The sequence below is a fragment of the Elephas maximus genome, chromosome 19 (assembly GCF_024166365.1).
Source record: "Elephas maximus indicus isolate mEleMax1 chromosome 19, mEleMax1 primary haplotype, whole genome shotgun sequence".
In the NCBI taxonomy this organism is placed as follows: Eukaryota; Metazoa; Chordata; class Mammalia; order Proboscidea; family Elephantidae; genus Elephas; species Elephas maximus.
In genome coordinates, this window is record NC_064837.1 from 17,522,879 (window position 1) to 17,549,647 (window position 26,769).

Consider the following 26,769-nt stretch of genomic DNA (forward strand, 5'->3'; position numbering starts at 1 on the left):
AGGGCGCGGCCGCTGTGATTTTCGCTGCGGGCTTCACGGAACGGTGCTTGGTTACCAGGATTGGGGTCGAGATGTCCTACATCCCGGGACAGCCGGTCACCGCAGTGGTGGTGAGTGCTCTCTCGTGGGCTCCTTCCTGTCTTGTGCTGCCCCCATTTTGCGGAGCAGTAAACTGACAGCCCACACAGGTTGACAAAACATCGGACCCGGGGCTCCTGCAAACGGGTAACCTGGGCTTCGGCCTCAACCTCCCCAGCCATGAAACAGAGATGGCCTGGGACCCAAGCGCCTCCTGAAACCCTGGACCGAGTCAGACCCCGCGCATTGCCGCCCCTGGTTGGACTCCTTTCAACAGCTGAGACAGGGAGGACGAAGGAGAAAGGTCTCTGCTGTTGAAGCCTGGGAAAACACCGCCCTCCCCGGGCCTCAGTGTCCCCAGCTGGGTGGCCGCGGGGGGCGGGCGCCGGCCCCTAAGTTCATGAGTCGCAGCCTCTGGAATGAGGAAGTACTTCCTCCGCTCCAGCCGCCGCCGCCCAGCGGAGGGAGATTTGGGGAGTGGGGCTGGTCGGAGGCTTGCGCAGCCGCCCCTTCCTCCCTCAGGTCCAGCCTGGACTTTTCGCACCCATCCACCACCCTCCCAGAGTTAAGGGTCCTATAACTGGCTCGATCCTGCACCGAACCTTCCCTGGGTCCCCTCCGCGCCTGGCACTTGAGGCTGACTGGACCCCTCTGGGAGGTCAGCCCAGGCCCCTAGCCGCCGCCTTGTCTTGGGCACCAGGTTCTGTTAGAATAGGCGAAGGGAAGGAGAAAGACTAGGACATTAGACCCAGACACCAATGCCACAGCTGGATGGGGCTATAGTTGGATGGCAAAGGTAGAGAAACAGCCCCAGCCATAAAGCAAGTGTTCATTAGGAAGGACCCAGGTCTCTTGCCTAGCTCCCCAGAAATTTCAGAAAACTGGAAGAAGTGCGTGCTAGGCAGGTGATGGGGCAGCTGGAAGTCTCAGCCCTGCGGCCAGAGGGACTGAGTGAAGTATCCTGTAGGGGTGTGCCAGGGAGCTCTTCGGTCAGATGGGGTCAGGTGGGCGGTGGCAGGGAGCCACTGATAAAGGTGGCACGTGAGGGTGAGTGCAGAGCTCCAGCCCAAGCTACCAGGAAGCAAGGCTGGACCTGCTGACAGCTGTCTTAAGCTTCACTCTGGTGGCAACAGCCTGACTTTTCCAGAACCCTAACTGCCCCAGAGAGAAGGCCAAGTTTGCTCCTTACCTGGAAAAAGGGAGTGCAAGTGAGGAGCCAGCGAGGGGCAGAAACCTGCCTGGCCTCACCTGGCAAGTTAGTGACAGGATCCTGCCTTCCAGCCCAAGGGCCTGCACTCTTTGACCTTGGAGGTAGGTGGAGGGGCTCACACTTACCTGTGGGCATGAGGACCCAGGCTCAGGGGTCATGTTTCCTACCCCCCCCTTCCTCATGTCATGGCTGGTCCCAAGGTCTTCCTCAAAGCTGTAGGACCACGACCCCTTCCCCCAATTCTAACACTAGGAACGTGGCTTTGATGTGTGACCCTGTGCAGTCTTACCCTCTGTGGACCTTGTCTTCCTGCCTCAACCTGGTGGGTGGGGTCTGGCCTCTCCCTCTTGTGTCTTGGATTGGGGGTGGGGTGGGGAGGTTTCCGCCATGTAAACATTTTGAGAAGGTTAAAACCATTTTGGCCTCTTCTCTAAACGGTGGCTCCAGGGTTCCATCTGCCTTCTGGACATCTGTCTGGATGGCTCCCGAACTCACACTGGAAATGCTCTTCTTTTCCCTAAAGCCCCTTCCTGCTGGGCCCCATCTCAGTGGTGGTTGTGTGCAGCCAGGCCTGGCAGCTGGGTGGTCTTTTTGACTCCTCTCTTCTCTATGAGCAGTGCCCAAGACTGTTGATCTCACTTTCCAAGCAGCCCAGGTCCCCTGGCTCCACATCCTGCCTCCAGTCCCTACCTACTCCGAGTTCTAGCACTCAAACTTGACCATACCCTGCCCAGCCCAGTGGGCTCAGGATCAAGGTCAGGTTACCCCTTAAGGCCTGCTGCAAATGATCCCTCCTTTGTGAAGCCCCTCGGGTCCAGATCAAGTTGCCTCTTGCTTTTTCTTCTTCCTGTTAAAACTCTCTGCTGTTGGGTTGGGGTGGTCCTGCTCACAGTATTTGGTGACTGGAGGATGCCTGAAGGTTCTGAAAAGAGCCTGACACAGTGGGAGTAGAGCCCCAGAGCATGGTGGGAGACAGCCCCAGGACATTCTTCTGTCTCCTGGGTCTTAGGGAGAATGACTCCATCCTCCAACCGGGGCCAGCCTCATTGGCCCACATCCCACAGCCTTTCTGATCCTGCCCCAGCTTCAGCCTCATCTTACCTCCAGGTCCCTGACCTGTGCCGTATGTGCCAGTCTCATGGAAATGTATCCACAGCATCTTGTTCCTTTGGTTAGGGAAGCTCTCCTTTCTGTGTGTGCATGATCTTCTCTGCCTTTCCTGAGCATGCCCATCCTGCCCCTGGCAGGACTGGCTCAGCAACCTGAGCTGCCTCAGCAAGGGGCCTGAACAGGGGCAGATGAACCAGTAAGCAAGGTGCATGGGCTTACTTGTGTTTCCTTACTAATCAGTACTGAACAATTTCACATGGGTGTGCCGGTGAAATCGTGCACTGCATGTTAGTAAGTAAGCCCATGTGTACCATGCTTATTGGGTAATCCATCCCTGGGCTGCCTGCCCCACTCTAGGGCCTGACCCCTCCTGCTCTTGTGTAGGCCTCCCCCGGGCTCTTGAGCCAGGAGGGTAAACTTAGATCACATGTGGACTAAGGCTGGTATCTGAGACCAACAGGGGAAGGGGGAGAGGTTGGAAACAGAAGGCTGTGTGGGTGGGTCGTTAAGTCTGAGTTCTGATTCCCAGCCGCCCAATGTCTCAGGCTGGTGACTAGCTGGATTCTTGGCGAGGACCCTGCCCCTGCCCCTGCCCCTGCCCCCTCGGTGTGGCTCTGAGCAGCCCCAGCAGTCTCCAGGCTGCTGCTGGGGACACAGACCAGACCCGTTCTCCACACATCGACACACCCCCAGCTTGTTTTTTTTCTTTGGCAGCAAAGAGTTGAAATTCATAAGCTGCGTCAAGGTGAGAACTTAATCCTGGGGTTCAGTATCGGAGGCGGAATTGACCAGGATCCCTCCCAGAATCCCTTCTCAGAAGATAAGACCGACAAGGTGAGTGGGGGGCCAGGGTCGTAGGGCCTCCCTGTAGGGCACAGAGACCCGAGATGGTGGGTCTCTGCTCCCTGGGCCGGGGGTGGAAGGAGCAGGCCTCATCTCTCCCCAATAGTCCTCTCTAGGAAGGTCCAAAAAATGATCTGGTGGGAATAAGTAGGGGTAGGGTTGGGGAGCCGCCCTCTCCAGCCCTTTTTGGGCCTCCTACCCCCTCGAATGGCATGTTCGGGCAGAGCCCAGGAGGAGGCCATCAGCAGAGGGTGGAGCATCTGTGGGGCAGCCAAGCTTTCCTGCCTGACTGTCTTGGCACAACCTACACTGGCCACGTACCCCAGGGAAGGCTATGTGTAGGCACAGATGGAGGGCTGATGGTATGTCATGCTGGGCTGTGCTGCTGGATAAGGGGCCAGTCCAGAGACCACAGTCCTTGACCTGGGCTGTCGCTTTCCAGGGCATTTACGTCACACGGGTGTCCGAAGGAGGCCCCGCTGAAATTGCTGGGCTGCAGATTGGAGACAAAATCATGCAGGTAACAGGTGTCCCAAAGGAGGAAAACTGCTTGGGCTAGAAGGTCTGCAGTACTTAGGGGTAGGGGGTTGCCCTGCCTCCCAGCCCTCCCAGGGCACCAGGGAGAGACTCACCAAAGTCGTTTTGCAGCCCATGCTGGCAATGCCCCCAGAGGAAGCTGGCGCTCTCTCCTCTACGTGCCTCAGCTACAGTGCTTGGTGTCCCTTAGCCCGGGACATCAGCTTGGGGGCTTAGTTGGATGACCGAGCTCCTCTGCCTCCAAGCCTGTCCTGCTTCCAGATCCCAGAGGGCAGGGAGCTGAGGTGGTCTATGCTCTCTCTCTGGGCCAGGTGAACGGATGGGACATGACCATGGTCACCCATGACCAGGCCCGGAAGCGGCTCACCAAGCGCTCAGAGGAGGTGGTACGCCTGCTGGTGACGCGGCAGTCGTTGCAGAAGGCCGTGCAGCAGTCGATGCTGTCCTAGCAGCCCGCCATGGTCCCCGACTTGTGCCTGCCCACCTCTGTACAGTGACACCACTTCCACCCCATCTGCCCCTTGTTCTGGCTTCTGCTGAGCGCTGGGCCTCCGCTCAGAAGGGCAAAAGCTGGTCCCAAAGGCATTTCCTTGAGGCCGACCCAGTCTCTCCCTCCCCTCTCTTACCTTGGCCTGAGGCTGTGGGGCCAGTTTCCTCCCTTGAACGCTGAGGACTGGAAACAAGGGCCTGGAGCTGAGTTGTAGCCAGTGTGCACTGGCCCCAGGTTCAGCCCCCAGGCCCTGCTGCCTGGCCCGGGCAATGCCCGGGCAAATGGGGAGACACCATTTCCTGAGAGCTGCCAAAATGCTGGAAAGTGACAGGCGGGGCCAGGCCTCTCCCCATCCTTTGCTCTGGTTGCAGGCTCAGTCCTGTCCTGGTGTCTAAACTCTGCAGTGCCCGTCCCCCATGCTTTTCCCCCGCATTGCCCAGCGGGGAACTTGCTACACACACTACCAGAGGCATTGTGGAGGTTTACCCACAGAAGCCACACAGTTCAGCGCAACGCACCCCACTCCCCCGAGGGTGCTGGCCTCCCCAGGGTTCACCTGCTCACAAGATCTAGATGAAGTTCAAGGCTGACATTTCAGGGCACCTCTCAGGATTGCCAATTTCCTCTATGTGTGTGGGTTTAACTTTTGTATTTTTTTAATCACAACTTTGATACAAAGCATTTTTATCTTCCTATTTGGAGATGCCACCTCTACTTTTGAATTTAGCTTACTAATTCACATCTGGGGCAACCACCACTCCTAGCAAGTTAACAAGCCTTACTGTTGTGACTGGAAATGGCAATGTGATGCTGCCCACACCTGATAATAAACAACGCTGGGATTCACAGGGTCTTTGCTGGAGCATGGGCTAGGGGGCTTGGGGGCGGGCTGGGGGTGAGAGCTCTGGTTTTAAGGGTGGCTGCCCTGGCCACTGCGGCTCTGGGTGAAGCCCAGCTACTCCCAGGCCCACCTGCCTGCAAAATTTCATGTAGCCCGAGGGGCACCAGTGACAACACACCGTACTTGGCAAGGACCACATCTGGAGGGGAGATCTGGGAACACCTTCATAGCGCTGGGGTGGGAAGCCTGGAATGTGTGGTCTTTGGGGTGTCACTGTGGACCTCTAAGCACCCCCCAACTTTCCTTATATTAGCATCAGCCCACTGGGAGGGGCCTCATGGACACCCAGGGATTCATGGGAAAAACGCCTGCCCCTAAGACCCTTAAGAGCGAGTGATTTATCACACTGAGGATGTGCTTCACATGGTGCTAGGGGCTGAGAGCTGGTGGCGGGGGGCGGTGGGGGAGAGGGTCCCTCTGCCTTGTGCACAAGCAGCCCCAGGACACTATTGCCAGACAGGAACTAGGCCCACCTAGCACAGCCAAAGTAGATTTTTCAAGAAAAGCCAAGATTTTGGAATTTCAGGTAATAGCTCCCATTTTTAAAATGTGCCCCACCCCCCCAATTGGAAGCGCCCCATAATATCAAATTAAATGACTGGCTGGCCCAAATAAAATAGGTCTGTGGACTTGGTCAAGCCACAGTTTCTGCTTTAGGGGGAAACAAGACCCTAAAACGTTTGGTATTTGTTATGACTGGAAAGAGGAAGGCTTTGGAAGCTAAGCACCTCTCTCAGTGGAGGCATGCCCTTAAAGACCTCATCCGACCCAAGCTCACACCCACAGCCGCAGCTGCTTGCCCTTGGTGGTACACCTGGGAGACCTACCTGGCCAGGCCCCGGAGCCAGCAGACACCTTGCACTGCCCGAGGGCTCCCCCTGACAAAGGGCTGGGTCAGTGCGCAGCCACCACAGGATCAGCCAGCTTCCCGACCCTGTGCGTTTGCTTACAAAAAAGTAAGGCCATCTCACCAAGCCCCGAGAACTGGACTCTGATGGCCGATAAAACTTCTTCTGCATCTAGCAAATGTTCAGAGCGAGAAGAAAGGAAGCAAGCCAAGCTTTAATTAAGGATACAGACCCTTCACACTGACCTTGTAATAAAAAAGTCTGAGCATGCAATAGAAACTCAAGGCAAGTACAAGGCACACCCTGGCCACCCCCTCCCCTTCGCCCGTGCCCTGCCCCAGGAGGCACGAGGGCTTGGGTGGGAAGGCAGGAGGCTTGGGATCAGGGCTGGGCCCTGAAGATTGTGTGAGGTGGTCTCAAGTCCTTATCTGAGGTCCCTGAGTAGCGAACAAAATTGATGCGCCTCAGATAGGGGTCTGGGAAAGTGATGGTGGGGGGCCTGCCTCTGCCTACCTTTGGCAGGTCTGACAGGCCTCTAAGGCACTGTCTGGTAGTGTGTGTGCCCTGCATTCCAGACACAGGGTAAGGAGCAGGAGGGGCTCCAGTGGTCCCTGGTCCCCACTCTGGGGAACTGGAGGTAGGCAGAGAGGGCAGGAGAAAGTAAGCCACTGACTTCCAAAATAGCCCTCCCAGAACTCAGAAAGGGTTAGTATGATAATCTGACCCTGTGTGATAAAGACCCAGAGGGCGCTGGGCATGAGTCCAGTCCAGAACGAATCTGGTGGGCACCTCAGGGCTGAGAAATACTATCTTTACCAGGCCCTGGCCTGGGCCACCTGCTGCTGCAGTCATGAAGCCGAGTTACGCAGACAGAGTGCATGTCAGGAATGTGAATGCTCAGAGAAAGTGGCCTTCAGAGGAAGGACCCCAGGCCTAACCCCAAAGTCCTAGCCCGTCCACCACCAGCACCAGCACCAGCACCTCAGGGTCCACCGGCCACAGCATCTGGCCACTTGCTCTTGGGGAACACAGCAGTAGCAGCAAGGTGCCCTTGGCTCTCCTGGCTGCAAGGTCAGCCATTCAGGCTGCTCCCAGAAACACTGGTTGTTTGGGGCAAGGCCTCCGGCTCCAAGCTCAGTGCCCAATCCTGCCTGGGACCGCTGTCGGAACCTGTGTGTGCTGCCTGAAGCCTTAAAGAAAAGAGAGATGGCGACATCAAGACGCAGGAGGAGATGCCTGGCCCAGAAGGCCCAGAGGGGCTGAGACCTCTGGGGAGGCTGGGCAGGGGTCGCCAGCAATCTGGCTTTTAGTCTTGGAGCAGAGTCAGGCGTCTCTCCCAGGGAGAGGTTCCTTCTGGGCCCAGGAGGGTCCTGGACGAAGGCAGGCTGCTTGGTGTTTAAGGCGTGTGGCCCCGAGAAAGAGTGCTTCTCCAGGTCGGCCGCGAGCCAGCCCTACACTCCAGGCTGCTTCTCCGGTTTTCACTGGGGAGCTGTCCCCAACTAGGGCCCAGGGCCTGGGCAGTTTACGCTGGGTGCCTGGGTGCTAGTTCAACTGGTCGTACCCTGGTTTCTTCCTGTACAAGCAGAAGTGCTGGACGAAGAAGACAATATCAAAGAAGATGGAGAAGACTCCGAGTCCAAACTTGGTTGGGTCCCCAAAGATCAGTGTCCACTGGTCTGTGAAGAGCCAAAGGGGACAAAATTCAGATATAGGTTGGCAGCCCCTAAAGCAGCCGTGGCACAGTGGGCTCCAAGGGCTGGGGGTGTCCTCGTTTGCCCCAGACATAACTCCACCCTTGGAGGAGTCTGACCTTGGCTCCCCAGGCTGCAGGGCCTGGGATGGGGGGCTAGCTCTAGCTGGAGTCTCGGAAGGCCAGCCCCGCCCTGCACCTCTAGCCCACCAGCTGGGTGGGTAGCCCACGGCGGACTCACCATTGTTATAGGACTGGAGGAACATCTGCAGGAGGCTGAAGCTGCCCCCGATGAAGTCCAGGAGCACATTGCCAATGCTCCAGCCCTCGGTGCTTTTGTAGTAAAAGTTCATGTAGGCCTGGGCAGGCAGACAGACAGACAGATGGAGGGCAGTGAGGGGGCCAGGTGGCTGCCTCACACCCCTTGTGACCACTGCTCTGCACACAAGTGGCTCCGATTCCTCCCACTCATGTACTTGAGCCTCGGCTCCAAGGAACAGAGTGACCTTTGGGCCCTGCTATGCCTTGGTCAGGGGAACAGTTTGGGCATGCAGAGCAAACAGAGCCCCCCTCATTCCATCCCTGTACCTCACAACGCCAGCAGGGGGTGGGGGTGCTGCCTTACTGAACTTCTCATCCCTTCTTGTTCTGGGTGTCAAAACAACTTTGATTTTGCTTCTCACCTCCATTCTCCCCAAATTGGAGAGTCCAGCCTGGACTTAATGTCATGCTTAAGATCATAGGCTGGGAATCCTAGCTCCCTCATCTGCACTGTGTCACCTCAGATGGGCTGTCCGACTTCTCCTGGCCTCAGTTTCCTCTACAGAGGAGTTAACTCACACCTTAGCCCCCGCTGGGCTCTGTGGGTGAGTCCCCTTGGACATCCCCACTCTTCCTGCTGCATGCACCCCTCGTCCTCCCCGACGACCACAGCATCCCCAGGGATTCTCTGACAGGTACTGCCTTCCTACCACCAGGGAAGGAGATCTTGGCCCCTTTAGTGGTCTTCTCCCAGTCGGCCACCAGGCAGGGCCCCTTCTTTGTCCTGAGATTCTCTCCCACCCTTTTCCATACTCACTGCTACCTTTCCCATCCAGGATGATTCCATAATCCCCACTTGGGGCTCCTGCCTCCCAGGCTTCCCAGCCTTCCTGTGCTCAGGGACTGAGGCTCACTTCCCCTCAAGACTTCCCCCTACTCAAAAGTCTGGGAGCTGGTCCTGCCTTCCTTGCCCCACCATTCTCAACACTGCTCAGCCCACCAAGGGCTGCTCGCTGCCCCCCATGCATTCTGCCCATGCCTTGTGCAGACTGCCCCTGCCTGGAATGCCCCTGCTCTCCTGCCCACGCAGTTAAGTCCTGCTCACCCTTAAGGATCTGCTTCTGCTTCCATGCCCTCTAAGAGAGTGCCCCCAGACCCCAGCCCAAATGCTATCCTTCCTTTGAGCCCAGTAAACACAAAGTTCCCATAGTTGGGGAAGCTAAAAAGGGGGCTTGTCTCTTGGAAATGGGGTGAGTTACACAGGCCCTAGATTAAGGGGCAGAGGTCTGCTGCTGCTGTTGTTAGCTGCCGTCTAGTTGGCCCCCAACCCATGGAGACCCCATGTACAATGCAACAAAACGCTGCCCATGACTGGTTGTAGATCAGACCATGTGTTTCAGAGGGTTTTCATGGACTGAGTTTTGGAGGTAGATTGCCAGGTCTTTCTCTCTAGTCTGTCTCAGCCTGGAAGCTCTGCTGAAACCTGTTCAGCATCATAGCAACACACAAGCCTCCACTGATAGATGGGTGGTGGCCGGGCATGAGGTGCACCGGCCAGGAATCAAACCTGGGTCTCCTGAATGGAAGGTGAGAATTCTACCACTGAACCATCAATGTCTTCAGAGGTTCGCAGCTGGCACCTATTTCAAACCTAAACCCTGTCCTGGGGCTGTTGGTATTTGTCTCATCTACTGATGCTGGCCACAGGGGAAGACATGCTTGATGCTAAATGCCCGGATCTGAGCAGGGCTGAGTTCTCACAGGGGTGCTGAGGGCCACTGGGTGCTAATGGCCTACAAGGACGTCCCCGGATGGGGTGTCAAGGGAACCATCTCTGAACAGGGCTGAAGGCTGCAGTGGTGGGCTCCCTCGTCCTTTCTTTTCTGACCGGCCTGCTGCTGTGTGTCAGGGGTGTCGGTTGGTAACGGGGGCAGTGGCAGGGAGCAGAAGTGGAGGTATGAGGAAGAACTGTCATGTGGAGCAGGAGAATGGTGGAGTGGGGCGTTGAGAGGTCAGAGATGGCTCCACTGACTTCCTCGTGAGGCTCCCGGGCTCCAAGGGAGAGCACACAGCAGTAACCACCAGCTCTGCTCTGCTCCTGCCGGGTTCGTTAGCTTCCACCCCAGGTTTCCATCGTCACCTTCTCATCCAGCAGAAGCTGCCCCAGACCAGCAGGGCCCTCTCACCCCACCCAACCCAAAACCAAACCCGCTGCCGTCGAGCCAATTCTGACACACAGAGACCCTGTACGACAGAGTAGAACTGCCCCATAGGGTTTCCAAGGCTGCGAATCTTTTAAGGAAGCAGACTGTAACATCTTTCCCCCTGTAGAGTGGCTGGTGGGTTTGAACTGCCAACCTTGCACCACCAGGGCTCCTTTTCGCCCCAGTGGACATGGGAAGATTAAGGTGGGCCCTGGAGTACCTGTGGGAAGTACTTGAGCAGCGTGACTGCGAGCTTGATGTAGGAGAAGCAGAAAAGAAACTGCAGCCAAGTGGTCACCCCGACTGCAGCCAACACCATGGTGACGAGCGCAAAGAGGCAGGAGAGCACCAGGAACCCGATGGCAGGCCAGGACACACGCTGGGCGCCTCGCTGAGGTGGACAGGGAGAGCAGGAGGGGAGTCGGGCCCAGGGAGCCAGGGCAGGGCCTCAGGTGGGGAACTGCCAGGGCCAGGTCAGGTTTAGAGAGGGGGGTGGAGGTGGGCTAAAGGGGAACGGTGGCAGCTGGATGCTGGCCCTGGAGCATCCGAGTGAGGGAGGCCCGCTCTGGGGCCACAGCGGGGAGACATAGGGATGGGGGCAGACTCCAGAGATCACTGGGGTCAGAGTGAGTCAGTGACTGCCTGGGACAAGGTACCAGGTCTCCAGCGGGCGCGGGTGTGTCCCTAGCACCAATCATACCCTTTTAACCATGTGGGGTCTCCATTTCAGTCCATCTTGGAAATTTCCAGCTCCCGCCTACATTTTGTTCCCACATTGCAGAGCTGGGTGCCTGCTCTGAGCACATTCTGTAGGACAAAGGGTGCTGGGGTCTCCCCCCTCCCCCACTGGAGACCCTGCACCTCATCCCAGCCTAGCGTTGACCCTGCTAGAGCCCGATGATCTCTAGAATCCGTCCTCACTCTACCTTTCCCCTGTCATGTACTTCATAGCAAAGGGTAGGACAACCTAAAGTTCACATCTGGAAGCTGGGCTCGTTGCAGGAGGGCAGCCCCTGAGGGAAGTGGTGCAATAACGGGAAGTGAAAGAAAAGCTGTGACCATCAGCCCTTTCCTGCACACACAATGGGAGGCCTTCCATCAACAAGTCCAAGTCCAAGCCCCTCAACCTAGCACTCAAACCTCACCCAGAGCCCCAGCCTCTCCCACCTGCTCGTGGTCCCTCACGATGCCCCTCAGCCTTCACACATCCCATTCCCCGTACTGGGAGTGCACCGCCCTCCCCTTTTCCCCATCTCCAGGGCAACTTACTCATCCATGGACCTCCACTGAGCATCGCTTCCTCTGATGCTCTCTTTCCTGCTCCCTGGCTGGTTTAGGGCCGCCACAAGCTGCCCGTGCTTCCCTGTCCTGCACAGCTGTCAGCCTTTCTCTGTGTCCCTTAGCCCAGACTGGGGGACCCGAGGGCTTGGCGCACATGGGGTGTCTGTGCCTGGCATTGAGCCCAGTATGTCACCCAGGTAACAGTAAGTAGATGCTGAATGAATGAACAAATTTCATGTCTTCTGTAAAATGGCAGGTGTGGGTGAAGGGTGGGATGGAGTGCGGTGGTGGCGGGGCAGGTCCCTAGCCCGCTCCCTCACCTCGTATAGGAAGCACTGTAGGATGACGACCAGGGTGAGGACGACGGCGTGCAGGCTGAAGAAAACGTCATTATTGTCCACGGGGTTCACTCCATTGGGGTATTTGTGGAGAAACTGCTCCTGTGAGGGGGTGGGGAGAAGCTGGGTGGTAAGGGGCAGCCAGACCACTACACGGCTGGGCCGGGCTCTGGGGGCACAGGGCCATACCTTGATGAAGGGCACCCAGAGGAGGCCGACATTGAACACGCTGTAGGCCATGAAGCCCAGCAGGTTCAGGGCCACAAAGTCGAAGCTCAGGCCGACGACACTGGGTGGGGGCAAAGCAGGGCAGGAGGTGAGGCCTGGAGCAGGAGGGATGGGAGGGGACAGAGCTCCCAGCACATGGGGAAGGAGGGCTCAGCCTTCCCCCCACCCCCTGCCAGGAGTACTGTCCCATCCCCCAGTTCCTGCTCTCCCTCCCTTCTGAGACTTCTCATGCCTCTGCAAGCCCTGGCCCTCCCAGAGGGAAGTCTGGAGGCCTCCGGCAGAAAGGAGGCATCTCCGTCCGTGGCTCCCAGCTCAGCAGCCCCCTAGGAGGCCCACGTGGTAGGGTGACTCCATCCCTGCAGGCCTTGCTGCACGAAGATGCAGACCAAACTGGGGAGGCTGGGGTAGATACACCTTTTTGCCACTGTGGCCAAAACTGCTACTTTATGCCCTTATCATGAAAACCCTGGTCACAGGTGGCCACACCTCTGTCAGGTGGACTCATTCAACAAAGATTTATTGAGACCCCACTATGTTCCAGGTATTGCCAGGCTCTTGAGGCTGATGAGAAAGAAGCAGTTCCTGTCTCCTACTTAGAGGCAGAGAAGCCATAATCGGCCATCACAAACGAAAGTTAACATAGCCAACACCACAGCACCAAGCTGGAGAAAGTCTCTAGGACCAGGGACGAGGGTTTGGTCTCATAACAAAGCTACCCTGAAGAAGTAACTCCCGAGGCATGATCCCATGGCTGAGCAGCAGGTACCAGGGTTGTGGGGAAGAACATTCTAGGCAGAGGAAAAGGCATGAAGGTGGCTGAAGCAGAGAGAGCCGGGGTGGGAGTCGAGGCTGGAAAGGCAGAAAGGGAGGCAGGCTAGGTTTTGTTTTTATCCTAAGAACAACAGGAAGACACTGGAGGCAAGAAGATCAGATTTGATTTTTGGAAAGAACACTCAGGTTTCAACGGGAACACTGGGGAAAAAGGGGGCAAGAGAAGTGGGGGCCCATCAGGATGTAAGGGCGGAAATCCTGTGAACCACAGTGGTGCTGGGCTGTGGATGCTGGTAAAGCTGGAGATGAGGTGGATCAGATTTGAGAGACTTGGGAGGGAAACGAATTGGCTCCCGGGATGCATGTGGTATCAGGTGAGGTAGGAAGGCTCAAGGACCTTGCTCACTGGATGGAAAGGGGTGAATGCTGGAAGATGATCGGGTTGGTGGGGAGGGCTGTGCACTTGGCTCTGGCCTCCATTTGGGAAACACCTAGGAGAGTGTGGAGTCAGCAGCTGCTCACCAAGCCCGGCACTCGGAGGCACAGAGCAGATGGGTGTAGGCTCCTGTCCCCAAATCTCCCTGTTTGTCTGAAATCCCCCATCACATCCTAGAGTTCCTGCCAAGAGTCCCTGACAGGCATGAGCAGGCCCATAGCTGGAATAAACTGCCCAGAGGGGGTAGGATGCAATGTATGCGCCAAGTCTCAGCTCCCCACAGCCTCACTCAGTGGCATTGGCTGACTCCAGCTGGGTGGGTGTGGCAGCCCAAGGGGCCCAGGGAAGGGCCCTAGAGGGCTGCACCAGGGCTTATCCTTGGGCCACAGCGAACAGGGACAGAGGTAGGGGCCTCCCCTCCCCACTGCTGGACAACACAGCCTGAGCGACAGAGCTCTGGGGTGGGACAGCACAGGCTGCTGGGAGCTTGGAGACAAGTTCAGGCCCACAGCACTCTCTCCCCAGGTGACCCCAGAGTCAGGTCAGGGAAGGGCACACATAGCCTTGGGGTCCCAGGCCGACTTTTGCACCCTTGTTCTACCACTTGCTCACTGTGGACCTATGGCCAGTAGCTCTGGCTACTCTGCTTCCTATCTGCAAACAGGACATTTCCTGCCTCACAGGGCTGCTGTGCGAGGTGAAGGAAGCCATCCATGGGAGGAGCTGCTCAGGGCCTGGTGTGAGCAGGTGCTCGGGGAAGATGTGCCCTGCTGAGCCCCACCTCCTCCTTCCCGGGATCCTCTTTCCCGGGACTCCACAAGGCAGCATGAGGACGCTTAGTCAGTCTTTGGAAAGGACACAGATCTCACACCCCAAGAGCAGGCTGAACCCCGGGTTCACAGGAGCTCCAGGCGGTGGCCAGGCCAACCTGCCCTTCTGCCCACTCTCTGGGAAACAGCTCTTAGACAGTTGGCCCCAAACCCCATCCCCTCTGCTGCTGGCTTTCCCTAGCAGGCATGCTACCCTGACCTTTGCCAAACTCAGACCCCATCACAGCTGCTCTGTCTCTAAGTAGGGGGACCACTTCCCATTAGACCTTGTCATTAAAAGGTAGAAAGCTACACTTAGGTCTTTGAAGAAGTTGGTGCTTTCTAAGCTGTCTCCTGCAGCAGGAAGGGCGTGACTGGAACCTACCTGCTCTGCCCAGGTAAGCACCTGCAGGAAGCCCCCAGCTTCCCTCTTGCCCCTCCTGTGGCTTCAGGCAGCACAGAAGTGGCTGCTGGGAAAGTATCTTCATGGCAGGGCACAGGGAGGGGTAAGCTTAGCAAGGGACCAGACGTCTAGCACTGGGAGTCCTATCACAGGCTCTGGGGAGAGCTTGTACATTAGGACACCCTTCTAGAAAGGGCACGAAGAGAGAAGAACGGACAGCGAAAGCATGAAGCTGAGGCGCTGGAGTGCCTCTGTCCTACCTGCCCCAGGCGAACCTGCACAGGAAGCTCAGGCGGTTACCTTTTCCGCCTCCAGTTCTTGAACACCTGAGGGTAGAAGGAGATGGACCAGGCCACAAAGTAGATCCAGCCGATCACCTGGTTTATGATGCTAACGATGTTGCTATGGATCACCAAGAAGCGTATCCGCGGGCTAGAAAGGAATTTGGAGGCTGGGATAGGCCAAGGCTGGGCTTCCGAAGGTGTCCCTGATACCCTATCCCCATCACTGCCTCCCTTTTCATCACGTAAGGCCCACCTACCCGGTCTGGTTGGAATGATTTGTGTGCAGATAAACAGTGACTTGTCCAACATTTCGAGACATCACTTGAAAAGAGGAATTTGTTGCTCCGGGAAGCACTACAACCTGTTAGGAAGACAGGATTCGACTGGATGCCACACAGTTATGGAGGGCCCCACTGAGTACCTGGCTCCAGGAACCCACCAGGGAACAGAGGGGCAGATTGGTCACACCCTGCCTTCCAGGGGCTTGCCAACCTGGCCCACCAACTCAAATGCCCCCATACTTCTGTGCCTTAGGCTTTCTGAGTAGAACCACGGCCCTGCCCTCGGGCTTTCCCTCTCTGACTAGCCAGTGATCTCAGCCAAGTTATTCAAGCTCTCTGATCTCAGTTTGCTATCTGTAAAATGGGGATAAGGCAAGTATCTACCTTATAGCATTGCTATGAATGAAATGGAGTCCTGGGTGGTGCAAATGGTTAACATACTCAGCCACTAACCAAAAGGCTGGGGATTTTAGTCCACCCAGGGGTGCCTCAGAAGACAGGCCTGGTGATCTACTTCCAAAAAATCAGCCATTGAAAACCCTATGGAGCACAGCTCTACTCTGACACACGCGGGGTTGCCATGAGCTGGCATCGACTTGACGGCAACTGGCTTATTGGTTTATGAATGACATAATATCCACGAAGCTTACCGTACAAGGCCTGGCTTAAGTGCTTACTATCGCTACTACGCTATGACTGCTACTAGCGCCTCCATTTCCATATTATTCACACACACACACATCACCGTCAAGTTGATTCCGACTCATAGCGACCTCACAGGAAACAGCAGAACTGCCCCAAAGGGTTTCCAAGGAGCAGCTGGTGGATTTGAACTGCCGACCTTTTTGTTAGCAGCTGAGTTCTTAACCACTGTGCTATCAGGGCTCTAAGCTCCTTAATATCCACAAAAGGCTGTCTACGCTGTGCCCAGCTTGGCTGCCAAGTGACAAAACAAAAGAGCTACACACACCAGATACTCAGCAGGAAGGACGTTCTCGTCGTCATTTCTAACCAACCTTTACCAAGAGCTCTGCTCCAAGAAAGAGCAATTGCAGGCAAGCCTGCGACAGAGCTCTTGCCATCATCATTCCTTCTGATACTCTCTATCTTCCCAGAGTGACAGGGAGCTTTACTGAACCAAACTGCGCCACCCAAACCTGTCTGCACCGTGGATGACACTCGAGGCCCAGCCTCTGCCCGTACCGCTGGACCCTAAGGGAAACCCAGCCTTACAGCTCATCCTCAAAGGCACCACGAGGCTGTGGTTCGGCAGAGTTCAGTGGCTTCTTTATGAGGCCCCCAGGAAGCACTGCTTTTTGGTCTTAACAACAGAAATCAGGGGGCTTTCCCAAAACAACTGAAATGATTTAAGTGGCTGCGGCAAAGCTTGGAGTCCAATTTCTGGTCCACGTCTTGCAAGCTACATCTTTATAACACGTACTACTGCTGGATCTATTTTGTTTTCCTGCCACCTTATTTTTAACTGATTTCCCTCGCAGTTGTTTGCATATTTATAGTACAGTATCAGTTGCTGCTGAGTCGATTCTGACCCATGGTGACCCCATATGTCGGAGTAGAATGGCTCCATCATGTTTTATGGCTATGACTTTTCAGAAGGAGATCACCAGGCCTTTCTTCTGAGGTGCCTCTGATGGATTTGAACTGCCGACCTCTGGTTAGCAGTCAAACACTTAACCATTGTACCACCCACTAAATCCCTTCTGGGAATAGGGAGTAAACTCATCAATCAGAAATTGACTCCCTCTTTCTCCTACTCTCTCGGCCCTGGTAACCACTCATGAACTTTGGTCTCTAGGTATTTGTCTATTCTAGTTATTTCATTGAAGTGGGGTCATGCAACATTCGTCCTTTTGCGTCTGACTTATTTCACTCGGCATAACGTATTCACGTTTCATCTGTGGTGAGTGGTGAGTGTTTTAAAGACTGTGGATTCTCCAGCTCTTGTGACTGCCCACCCTTCAGTATCGTTGCCTGCTGGAGAGCTCAGAGCTGATTTGCAGGCTGTCCCTTCAGATACACAGGCCTCGTGATGCACCTCGCGGGTGTCAACCTCATCCCTGGATTCGCCTTTTTTTTTAACCCTTACTCTCCGTATAAGGTGGCTCTGCATTGGTGCTTCCTCTATGTTTTTTACCCAGTTGAATGGTAACTAGTTCAAATCCCCGGTAACGTGGGCGTAAAAACCAGTCAAGTTGATTCCAACTCATGGTGGCCCCATGTGTGTCACAGTAGAAGTGTGTTCCATTGAGTTTTCAATAGCTGATTTTTTGGAACTAGATTGCCAGGCCTTTCTTCCAAGGTGGTTCTGAATAGACTTAAACCTCCAACCTTCTGGTTAGCAGACAAGTACATTAACAGCACCACTCAGGGACTCAGATATGGAAGTAGGGTACATATAAATAGACAAATACCTAAAAACTATGACTAGTTATCATTATTATACTAGACAGCCTCTGGCACTAGTTTTTAGGAATGACCCCAACCAATGGTGTCTCAGAACAGTGCTTTTCAAACTCCAACGTGGACTCCAATCATTTGGGGATCTTGCTAGCATGGAGATTTTGAATTAGTAGGTCTGGGGTGGGGCCTGAGGTTCTGCGTATCTATGAGGTTTTCAAGCAAGGCCAATGTTGCTGGTCCACGGAATGCCCTTGAGCAGCAAGGTCGCAGAAAACCATCTTTAAGAATTTCTTCCACATTCTCAGAACCAATTTTGTGTCACATTTCCTAGCACTGCCTTCTCAATTTATGAGAAAGGCATAAAATATCCATCTCCAAGGAGGCCAACAGGCCCAAATCATAGATTTCTAGACTGATGGAACAGGGGTGGTCCATGTTTTAAAAGTAAGGCGGCCTATTTTCACAAGTTCTCAATTAAAACGCACTTAGTTCCTCAGTGTTTTCCTACCCAGTCAGTCAGATTTGCTACTTACTTCATCAGGGAGCTCAAGGATAGTGATGTTTTTTGAACAAAATGTGATTTCAAAAGTGATCACCAAGGTTGCATTTAATGGATGCCTGTGGAGGACAAGAATCTGATTACTTTTAGGAAGTTGGACACTGTGAGATCTCAACCAATCCTCAGGATTTCACGCTGGGCCTGTCATTTCTCAAGTCACTTGGGTCAGGAAATGCTATGTGCTTCACCCTGAGGGGTAGAGAGGTGGAGTCCCTGCTCCTTAGGAGACTTCTGTCTTTATCGGGAGACAAGATGTCAGAGCGGGATAGGGTGACAGCATGAGAAGATAGGGAACTGGCTGTGAATGCCAAATAAAGGGTCCAGAGATAGGCGAATCTGGATGGGGATTTGTGGGAAGGTCAGAATTTGATCGACAGAGGCAGGGGCCTTCCAGGTAGGGCAAGAGGGAGTGGAAACTCCCTACGGAGTCGGGAGATGTGTCTGACTGGATAAGGTAGACATGCTGGCTGGGAGCAACCCGTGGGGGCCTCAAATCTGGGCTCACAGGATGACTTATAAGAATTACAAGGTGTCGATGTGCACAGATGGCAGGAGCTACCAATGGAATCGCCGGCCTATCAGGTGTGGTACCAAAGCTTTGGTTTGAGATCAGCCCTCCTGCAGTCCCAGGAGAGGCGAGGAAGGGGACAGGAGTAAAGAGAAAAGGACAGGGCTCCAAATCAACATCTTAGGGAATCCTCATGGCTGGGAGACAAGAGCAGGACGAAGCTAAGGAAACAGAAGGAAAAGACAGGCTCTCTGGCACAGTCTGGAAAAGGTTGGGGCCCGCACGCCTGAACCAGCAGATGTCAGCAAGGACAACTCTCTGGATGGAGGCCAAGCATGAGAGTTGCATGAATGGGATCCCCGGGTGGCATCACTTCTGCTTTTGGCTCTATGAGCAACCACTGACATGCTGGTGAGCAGCTCAGCTCCTTGCCCCTGCCCTTCAGGGCTCTCCTCAAATATTTAAAGCCTTGGGAAGGACCACTCTGAAGCCTGGCATCAGCTGCTGGTCACTCAAGGGCTCTTCTCACCTGGGGAATAGGCCAAGGTCTTTGCAGAGAAGCCCCCCTTCCACCTCTTCCCACTGGAAACAAGGATTCAGTAGGTGGGCGGGGGACAGACTTTGGGACCTGGGTCTGCAGCCTGGGGCTAGCACCTTTCTTTCTATGTATTGTAGCATAGTTTAGAGGCAAAAGCATCACACTTGTATTAGAATGAGCTGGGGCCAGCCCTGGCTCAGCTACAGGGTGAACAAGTGGGGCTGAGTACAGAGCTGGGCACTTACCGAAGGGCGATGCTGACATTGGTTGAGCTGCCATTTTCAAGCCTCACGATCGGAGGAACACTGAGGTGCAAGGTCGACTCTGGAGAGACCCAAATCAACAACATGAGTCATTAGGTCAGAGAACTCAGGCCCCTGAGCGAGAACTGCGATGAGGTCCCTGACATCTGAATTCATGAGTTTTGACTCATGACAGCCCCTACTTTCTAGGTGAAGACCTGGAGGTTCTGAGATGTTAAGTGATGGGGCTGGAAGCCCAAGCTCTCATGATGCTCCTTCCCCAACAGTGCCCAAGACAGAGACAGAGAAGGACACAGGCCTGAGTGGGAAATACTAGAGCCTTCTCCTCCCGCTCCACTGACAGGCTGAGTGTCTGTGGCTGAGGCACCCAGAGGTAGTTTGAGAATCATGGGCCCTAAAAGTTCTCTCAAAGGAATTCAAGCCATGATGCGGGATTGGAAAACACAGACTTGAACCCCTTCTTCTGACAGACGTGAAGAACTGGCCTAGCCTCCTTCCTGTACTCACAGGTACGTGGGGCCCAGTTAACCTAAGAACTCTTCTGGGCTCCCTTCCTAACCCAGCTCGGCTACTCACTGATCCCCTTCCTGAGGCTGACTATATGTTGGGCACTGGGGAAGAATGGTGAACAAGACGGATTCTTTCACTTTCAGGGATTTCTTCTTGGCCTTAAGACATTAACTCAGGATAAAGTAGACAAATAGGCTACCTGGGTGAGGGATGGAGATCTACGAGGTCAATGATCACAGGGCAACTTGACCAGAGAAAGAGCCTGAGTTAGCCTCTCTGACCTTTTCCTGTGTTTGGGCAGCCCACATCCCGCCCCTTCCCCCTTACTCCCAGGTGGGCTTGAAGCCCCATGCCACACCTGCCCTGTCTCACAGCCTCAGGGCCTATGCATGGCCTTGAGATCGTGATCATGAATCTAGACTGGAATGAGGAGGGGGACCCACAAAAGGAAAGCAGGTGTTCAACTCTGATAAAGATGGTCTTTGCAGGGGTAGAGGCTGCAGGCAGGGCCCAGGTCTCCCTCTAACCAGAACACAAAGAATTTAGAGTTGAAATTTTAGATGCTTGGGTTGGAAAGGAACTTAAAAGTTATATGATTCAGCTTCCACTGTCTGATTCCCCTCTTCGATTTTCTTCCTCTTTCTGGGCACCTCCACAGATGGTAACCTCATCTCCAAAGGAATCGCCACCGTTGAACCTGCACGCTTGGGCCCAGCTCTGCTACCTGGGGCTCTCGGGCGGTGTCTGAGCTGCTTTCTCCATGCTAGCCCTGCATGTGTGCATGCCGATGAAGGCGCTGTCCTGAGACTGCTAGTCTCCACGCTGAGACGTCTACTGGCTGTGGTTTATAGTTCCCCCACCTCGGCTGCCTCTGCCTGGCTGGGCCCCTCAGATGGGGATGGCCCCACCCTGGTCCCTGGAGAGGCCAAGCTGCTAAGGGCAGAATAAGCTGGTCCCTCCTTTATGTGTAGCTTTGGAATCTGGTGGTGGCTTTGGCAACTTTGCCCCTTCTTTCTTGTCCTCACTGCTCTGATGGCAATCTGAGGCTTTGTCCTGGGCTTGTGCAGCTGGGCAATTCTAGCACTTGACATCTGTGCTGGTAGCTGAGGACCGAGTAGCTGAGGACCACATCTGATAAACAAGTTCTTGACAAGGCGGTGCCTAGACAGAGCTGCTCCATAGGAGTTTTCCATCTTTATCGAGAGATAAGACATCTACAGAGATGTCTACTAAAGATGATGCCAGACAGCCCCCCACACCTCTGGGTCCTCCAGCTCTGCTGGGAAGGTAGTCAGGGTGGGTGAGAGCTCTTCATGGCCTAGGCTCTTCCAGTCTTTGCATTGTAAAAGAGGCAGCTAGGGATTTTCACTTTTCTCCCCGCTTAGCACCGCAGAAGATGGCAGCGCTCAGTAGCTGAGAGACTGGACTCTGAAGTCACACAGTTGCATCCTGGCCCTGACATTTCCTAGCTCTCTGATCATAGGTAAGATACTTAACCTCTCTGAGCCTCAGCTTCCTCATCTGTAAAATGGGAAACATTACAAGGCCTATCTCACAGGGTGATTGTGAAGACAAAACGTGGTGATGCTTGTAACACCCTTTCCACGTGGCTGGGCATGTACGAAGTGCTAAATAATGGTTAGTTATGGTTATACCATCACAGAAGAACTGGAGGACATTTTTAGTCCAAGACAGGAGGCAGTTAGGAAGCTGGCATCCCACCATGCGAAAGCATATTTTAAAGTTTGTCCCAGGGTAGAAGTCTCTGGAGACCGTATTAGAATTACCAAATGGGTCATAAGGAGACCAACCAAGTTTTCCCTACAGAGAATCTGCTTTTTTGAACTAATACTTCTTCTGATTATTAACTAATACTTATTGACACCTCAGGAGCTTGTGTGGCGGAAGCCGCTTGCGAACAGCTGCCAACCCAAAGGTTGTTAGTTCAAACCCACCCAGTGGCTCCGTGGAAGAAAGGCCTGTGAACTGCTTCCATCAAGATTAGAGCCAAGAAAATCCTATGGAGCAGTTCTACTCTGTAACATATAGGGCCACCATGAGTCGAAATCAACTTGATCGCAAGGAGTTATTGTTTTTTTTTCAATTGATACCTCCCCTACTTCTTACCCCACCCCACGCCAGCGACTCTGCTATGTTCTTCCATTCTCTAAATACTACGACAGTGAGAGGCGGGCATTATCACTCCTATTTTGATATAAGGAAACTGAGAATCGTCAAAGGGAGTGTCTTGCCCACAGTCGCTCGGGAATGGCAGAGGCAGGATTCAAACCTAGGCCTTTCTGGTCTAAAGCCCAGGTTGTTGCTGCTAGGCCACCAAAGAAGTTAGAGACAAAAAACTCCGAAGGCCAAGCATCTCATCTATCATCCTCCGTGATCATGCCCCAAAGCAAGGAGAAGAAAGGCACAGGAGCACGAGGTTAGAAACCCATTTCCAGGCACCGGATTTTACGGTAGCTTCCACTATTCTTTTATACTGACATTCAGAAAAGGAGGCAAAGTGATATAAGGAGCTGGCATACTACGTGCTGGTCTGGGCTTTGTGACTTTCTAGAAGACTCTGGGCAAGTCTTCTACCCTCCCTGGGCCTCAGCATCCCTTGATATGATCAGAGGTGGTGGGAGCTGGATTTGTGGTTCTCGCCTAGAATCACTAAATGCATTAGTCACAGAGAATGTGCTCCAGGAGGGCTGGGGTGGGGTTCTGGTATCTACATTTTTGAAAAGGCACTCCAACGGCACTGCCAGGTGAGCTGAGGCACAGGCTGAACTGAGAAACACTGGGCTTCCTGGCCCAAAGGACCTTTTCTTTCTGAGAAACTGCTCATTGACAGGTATGACTGCAAAATGACAAGACTGTTTAATTGGCCTGGCAGGACTAATCAGATCATCCTTGTTTCCTCAGAGACTGGACAGGCCAGGTCATTGTGATGGTGCAGCCATGGTGCTTGGCTCTTGGGAAACTTCCTCAATGTAAGTATTGCTTGTAGAAGGTTCATTTGAAAATCTTCAGTCAGGAATTTTAAGAAATATTTGATTTGTGGCAACAGCCAGGCTAATGATCAAAATAATGGGCCTTGTGTCCCCAGAAAGCTAAACATGGCTCTCCTTGGGAAGGAATTCCAGGGATGTTTTGGGCAGTGGGAGAATTCCTCAATCAATGTGGGCCTCCAAAGGGCCTGCTTTGAAGGTCAGTCCTAATCAGGATGAGCAAACCCTAATGTATTTTTGACAACCAGCCTGCCTTCTGTGTGGCCCCAGCCCTGCTTGGGCAGCTGCGCCCTGCTCCTTGATCCTTCTCTAAGGGAAGGGTTTTCTCATTTTACAATGGGGTGTCCAGGCAGACTCCCCAGGCTGTCTGTGCCTAGCTGGACCAGGCTCAGCATGGCTGGCCACTTCACCTGTCTCTGCAGCATCTTCCAAGACCCACAACTCCCTTTGTGAGGCCCAGAGGTCAGGGGCATAAGTCTTCTTTACAGACACTACCCCAGACTGCTGGGGCTGCACAGTCTGATTTAAATACTAACTGTTGACTTTGGCGATACAGAAAAGGGAACAGGGACCATGGGACAGAAGGCTATTTATTTGTGGAACCATCTGGCTGCTTGTAAAACTCCTGAACTTCACCCAGGGGCAAGCAAGCACATGTGGTCTGGACAGTTCTAAATACCTGGCTATGAACAGGTCAGGCCACTCGCTCTAGAGTCATTATTTCCCTCTTTACGAAGTTGAGGACCGATTTCTAAACTTACCACATTTTTCTACAAGCTCCAGGGGGAAAAGGATAAAAACAATCAGCCAACCCCTCATCATGTTTCTTGATTCCAGAGAACTAGGAAGAAAGACAGATGGCAAGAGTTCAGGAGAAGGTTGAATCAGCTCAGCTGCAGGTGGACACTATGCCAACCGCAACTGTGGCACAGGACAGCTCATAAAGGACTTTCACTTCACACCTGTGGCCTCATAGGCTTTGCATCACAACCTCCAAGCAGGGGACCCTAGGGAGGGCTTATCTTTCTTTAATTTGTGGGGAAACGGCCTCAGACCAGCTAAGTGGGTTGTGTAAGGTCCCACCATAAGGAAGCAAACAAACATTTTTTCCCTCTGCAACTGCTTCTTGCATCCTAGTTAACAGAAAGAACACAGTTTTGTTGGCTGGGGGTTCTTTTTTTTTTTTTTTCCCAAAAAGTTATTAAAACTGAGGTTAAACTGTGAACCCACAAACCTAACAATTTTCTGTCTTAGAGTGAGAGTGCAAAGGGCTAATGTCGCCAACTGACTAATTCACTCGACAAGTATCACCTCCCCAGGACTGGGAGGGATCACTCATGACAGGGACAGAGGGCTGGACAAACTCCCGATCAGCCCTGGAACAGTTCATTGGTTTAGTGAAGGAGACAGGCTGCTGTTTACCCATAACCCCAACACACAGCAGGGGAGCCATGGGTCAAACGGGGAAGTCAGCATGGATTTCTGTAACTTGGTCTCCACATGCTGCCTCAGTGTCCAGTGTCCAGGTTCTCCCACCCCCGACCACCTCTGGGGGTTCCTGAAAATTGTGGGGAGAGCTAGGAGAGGTCTGTGTGGAAATATCCCTGCTCCCACTCTGGTTTCCCGAAAAAGCCTCCAGAAGGCCCTGATACCCCTCCCCACCGCTGCCCCCGGGCTCAAAGGAGGCCTCCCTGATACCCATCCTTCACAGAAATCTCCCCGACTGCCCAGCCTGTCTGACTTCCACCTGTCCTTCAGAGGCCTTTCTGCCTGCTATAGCTCTCACTGGCCCATTAGACCTCATCCCAGGAGCTTTCCCACCGATCTCTCTACCCTTTGGCTGTCTCTGGGGGCCTTGCCCGTGGAAGCTTTAGCCTTGTGTTCTCTGACTTCCTGTATCCCGACCCACAGGGAATTGCTGTCCTGTATATACAGAATGTCTAGAGGCCTTTTTATCACTCTTGTCGCTCTCTGCTCCTCACCTCAGCCTTGTGCCCTCAAGTTAAGGATTCAGTTTGTTCCCCAGGATAGCGGCGGTTTTCTCCTGGGCAGATGCAGAATCAGGTCTAACCAGCTCCTCTCTCATTTGGCAGGAGTGGAATCCGAACTGAGAAGCTCTTGGTCAGCAAAAGTCCCCCAGCCTCAAAGGCTGAGACACCTTGGAGGAAAAATGTCAGAACAGATAGACATTCAGTGATAAGTCAACTAATACGTTTAAAAAGATCAGAATAATTATATATTACAATCAGCGTCTTGTGAATGCTACAAGACAGAAATGTGTCCTTCTTCCCATGGAAGTCCTAAATCTCTCCCAGATCTCACTCAGATGTCACCTGCTGCAGAAAGTCCTCCCCCATCCCACCACTTGTTCCTTCCTTGGAGCTAGGGGTCTCCTGCAGCAGCTTCTCTCCGCCAGATATCTGAATGTGCCTTGTCCTTTGTTATATAGGGAGCCCCGGTGCTGGTATAGTGGTTAAGAACTACAGCTGCTAATCAAAAGGTCGACAGTTCAAATCTACCAGCTGCTCCTTGGAAACCCTATGCAGCAGTTCTACTCTGTCCTATAGGGTTGCTATGAGGCAGAATCAACTTGACGGCAATGGGTTTAGTTTTTTTGGTTTGGGTTTTTCGTACAGCCTGGGTCTCCTTCTCTTGGAGACCGAACACAAACAGTGGCAAGGAATGTGTGCCCTGAAGAGAGAGTGCACAGGTCTGAATTTGAGTTCCCCCACTTAGGCGTAGTGGTTAAGTGCTATGGCTGCTAACCAAAAGGTTGGCAGTTCGAATCCACCAAACAGTCCTTGGAAACTCTACGGGGCAGTTCTACTCTGTCCCATAGGGTCACTATGGGTCAGAATCGACTCCACAGCAATGTTTTTTTGTTTTTGTTACTTATTAGTTGTGTGACCTTGGGATGCTACTTAACCTCCTCCAGCTTCAATTTCCTAATATGAAAGCAGGGACAGTGATACCTGCCTCATAGATAATGTATGTAAACCATGCTTTCTCAACAGGAGTGAAAACTGGTTCTTGGGAGTGAAAAAAATCTTAACTAATATAGCTTGTGGCCCTCCAAATGGCCACAATACATAACAAACAGTCTATGAGTATCAGAATTTCATAGTGTGAAGGATGACTAGGAAAAAAAAAAATGCCTAAAAGGATCCTGGAGGGTGAAAAATGGTTGCAAAATACTGATGTGAAGAGATTACCACTATTGCCTGGGCACCTGACAAACACTAAGCATAGGCTGTTATCCTCGATATTACTGAAAAAGCCAGGGTCCAGGTGTCCTCTCTGCCTCCAGCGTGAAATTCCAGGAGGGTGAGGCGGGGTCTAGTCCTGCCCAGTCCCCTGGAGATCAGCGCCTCACTGAGCACCCCAAACGGAGCTCTCAGTGTCTCCCCTCCCCAAAGCAATCTGCAAACTCCCCATCCAGAATCGGGGCGGCAACCGAGCAAGAGGCAGGGAAGGGGTTCAGAACTGCACAGGGATAGAGCCACTCACATTACCCCAGCACTGCAGTGTCCCCAGCCTCCTCTCACCACTGCTCGGGCCCTTCCACTTGGGGACTGTCCAGTGTCACGAGGCCGCGACTGGAGCCACCTCCTCCCGCCCCTGGCAAGGGATGGAACCCAGGAGTGGCTGAGGGGGCTGCAACCGCGGTAGGCTGTCCCTCTGACTTGCTGTGACAGTCTCTTGGCCTCAGGCGATTCGCCTGGGAAATGGGCGGGAGGCTGTCCGGGCCGCACTAGCTCTCACCTGAGACTCTCCTAGGCTCGGGGGACTGACCACACCGGACGCAGGAACCTCAAGCAGGCGCCGCTTCGGAATGTGTGCACTTCCCCAGCCAGCTTGACTTTGTATGGGGGCGGGCCGGAGGTCACCTGACCCGAATCACCTGATTGGCGGAGGCTAGATCTCGGGGTGGTGCACTCTGGGAGCTGTAGTTTTCATGA

General features: G+C 53.8%; 2 protein-coding genes across 3 annotated transcripts; one reads left to right on the plus strand and one right to left on the minus strand.

Moving 5' to 3' along the window:
• The first annotated feature begins 28 nt into the window (after positions 1 to 28).
• On the plus strand, positions 29 to 5,114 carry TAX1BP3 (Tax1 binding protein 3). Its single transcript, XM_049858720.1, has 4 exons — positions 29 to 110; positions 3,113 to 3,232; positions 3,684 to 3,761; positions 4,090 to 5,114. Exons 1-4 carry the CDS (start codon positions 72 to 74, stop codon positions 4,225 to 4,227), a joined length of 375 nt encoding a protein of 124 aa, XP_049714677.1. The 5' UTR covers positions 29 to 71; the 3' UTR covers positions 4,228 to 5,114.
• Positions 5,115 to 5,211: 97 nt separating this feature from the next.
• CTNS (cystinosin, lysosomal cystine transporter) lies at positions 5,212 to 26,698 on the minus strand. Of its 2 annotated transcripts, XM_049858718.1 has the most exons (13): positions 26,573 to 26,698; positions 24,793 to 24,968; positions 23,572 to 23,651; positions 19,275 to 19,353; positions 17,958 to 18,042; positions 14,980 to 15,083; positions 14,739 to 14,870; positions 11,981 to 12,080; positions 11,774 to 11,893; positions 10,393 to 10,563; positions 7,949 to 8,066; positions 7,579 to 7,693; positions 5,212 to 7,207 (listed from the first exon to the last, which is right to left on the minus strand). In XM_049858718.1, exons 3-13 carry the CDS (start codon positions 23,630 to 23,632, stop codon positions 7,090 to 7,092), a joined length of 1,203 nt encoding a protein of 400 aa, XP_049714675.1. In that variant the 5' UTR covers positions 23,633 to 23,651; positions 24,793 to 24,968; positions 26,573 to 26,698; the 3' UTR covers positions 5,212 to 7,089. The 2 variants fall into 2 exon arrangements, with proteins under 2 accessions (XP_049714675.1, XP_049714674.1); XM_049858717.1 differs by having other exon boundaries at positions 5,212 to 7,693; positions 26,573 to 26,696.
• Between the last annotated feature and the right edge of the window lie 71 nt (positions 26,699 to 26,769).

Coding starts and splice junctions, on each gene's coding strand:
- TAX1BP3 (XM_049858720.1), top strand. CDS start 72: ATGTCCTACATCCCGGGACAGCCGGTCACCGCAGTGGTG. Junction 3,233..3,683: donor CAGAAGATAAGACCGACAAG/GTGAGTGGGGGG, acceptor GTCGCTTTCCAG/GGCATTTACGTCACACGGGT. Junction 3,762..4,089: donor TTGGAGACAAAATCATGCAG/GTAACAGGTGTC, acceptor TCTCTGGGCCAG/GTGAACGGATGGGACATGAC.
- CTNS (XM_049858718.1), bottom strand. CDS start 23,632: ATGATGAGGGGTTGGCTGATTGTTTTTATCCTTTTCCCCCTGGAGCTT. Junction 18,043..19,274: donor AATGTCAGCATCGCCCTTCG/GTAAGTGCCCAG, acceptor TGTCCTCCACAG/GCATCCATTAAATGCAACCT. Junction 15,084..17,957: donor TCCTTGAGCTCCCTGATGAA/GTAAGTAGCAAA, acceptor TCTTCCTAACAG/GTTGTAGTGCTTCCCGGAGC.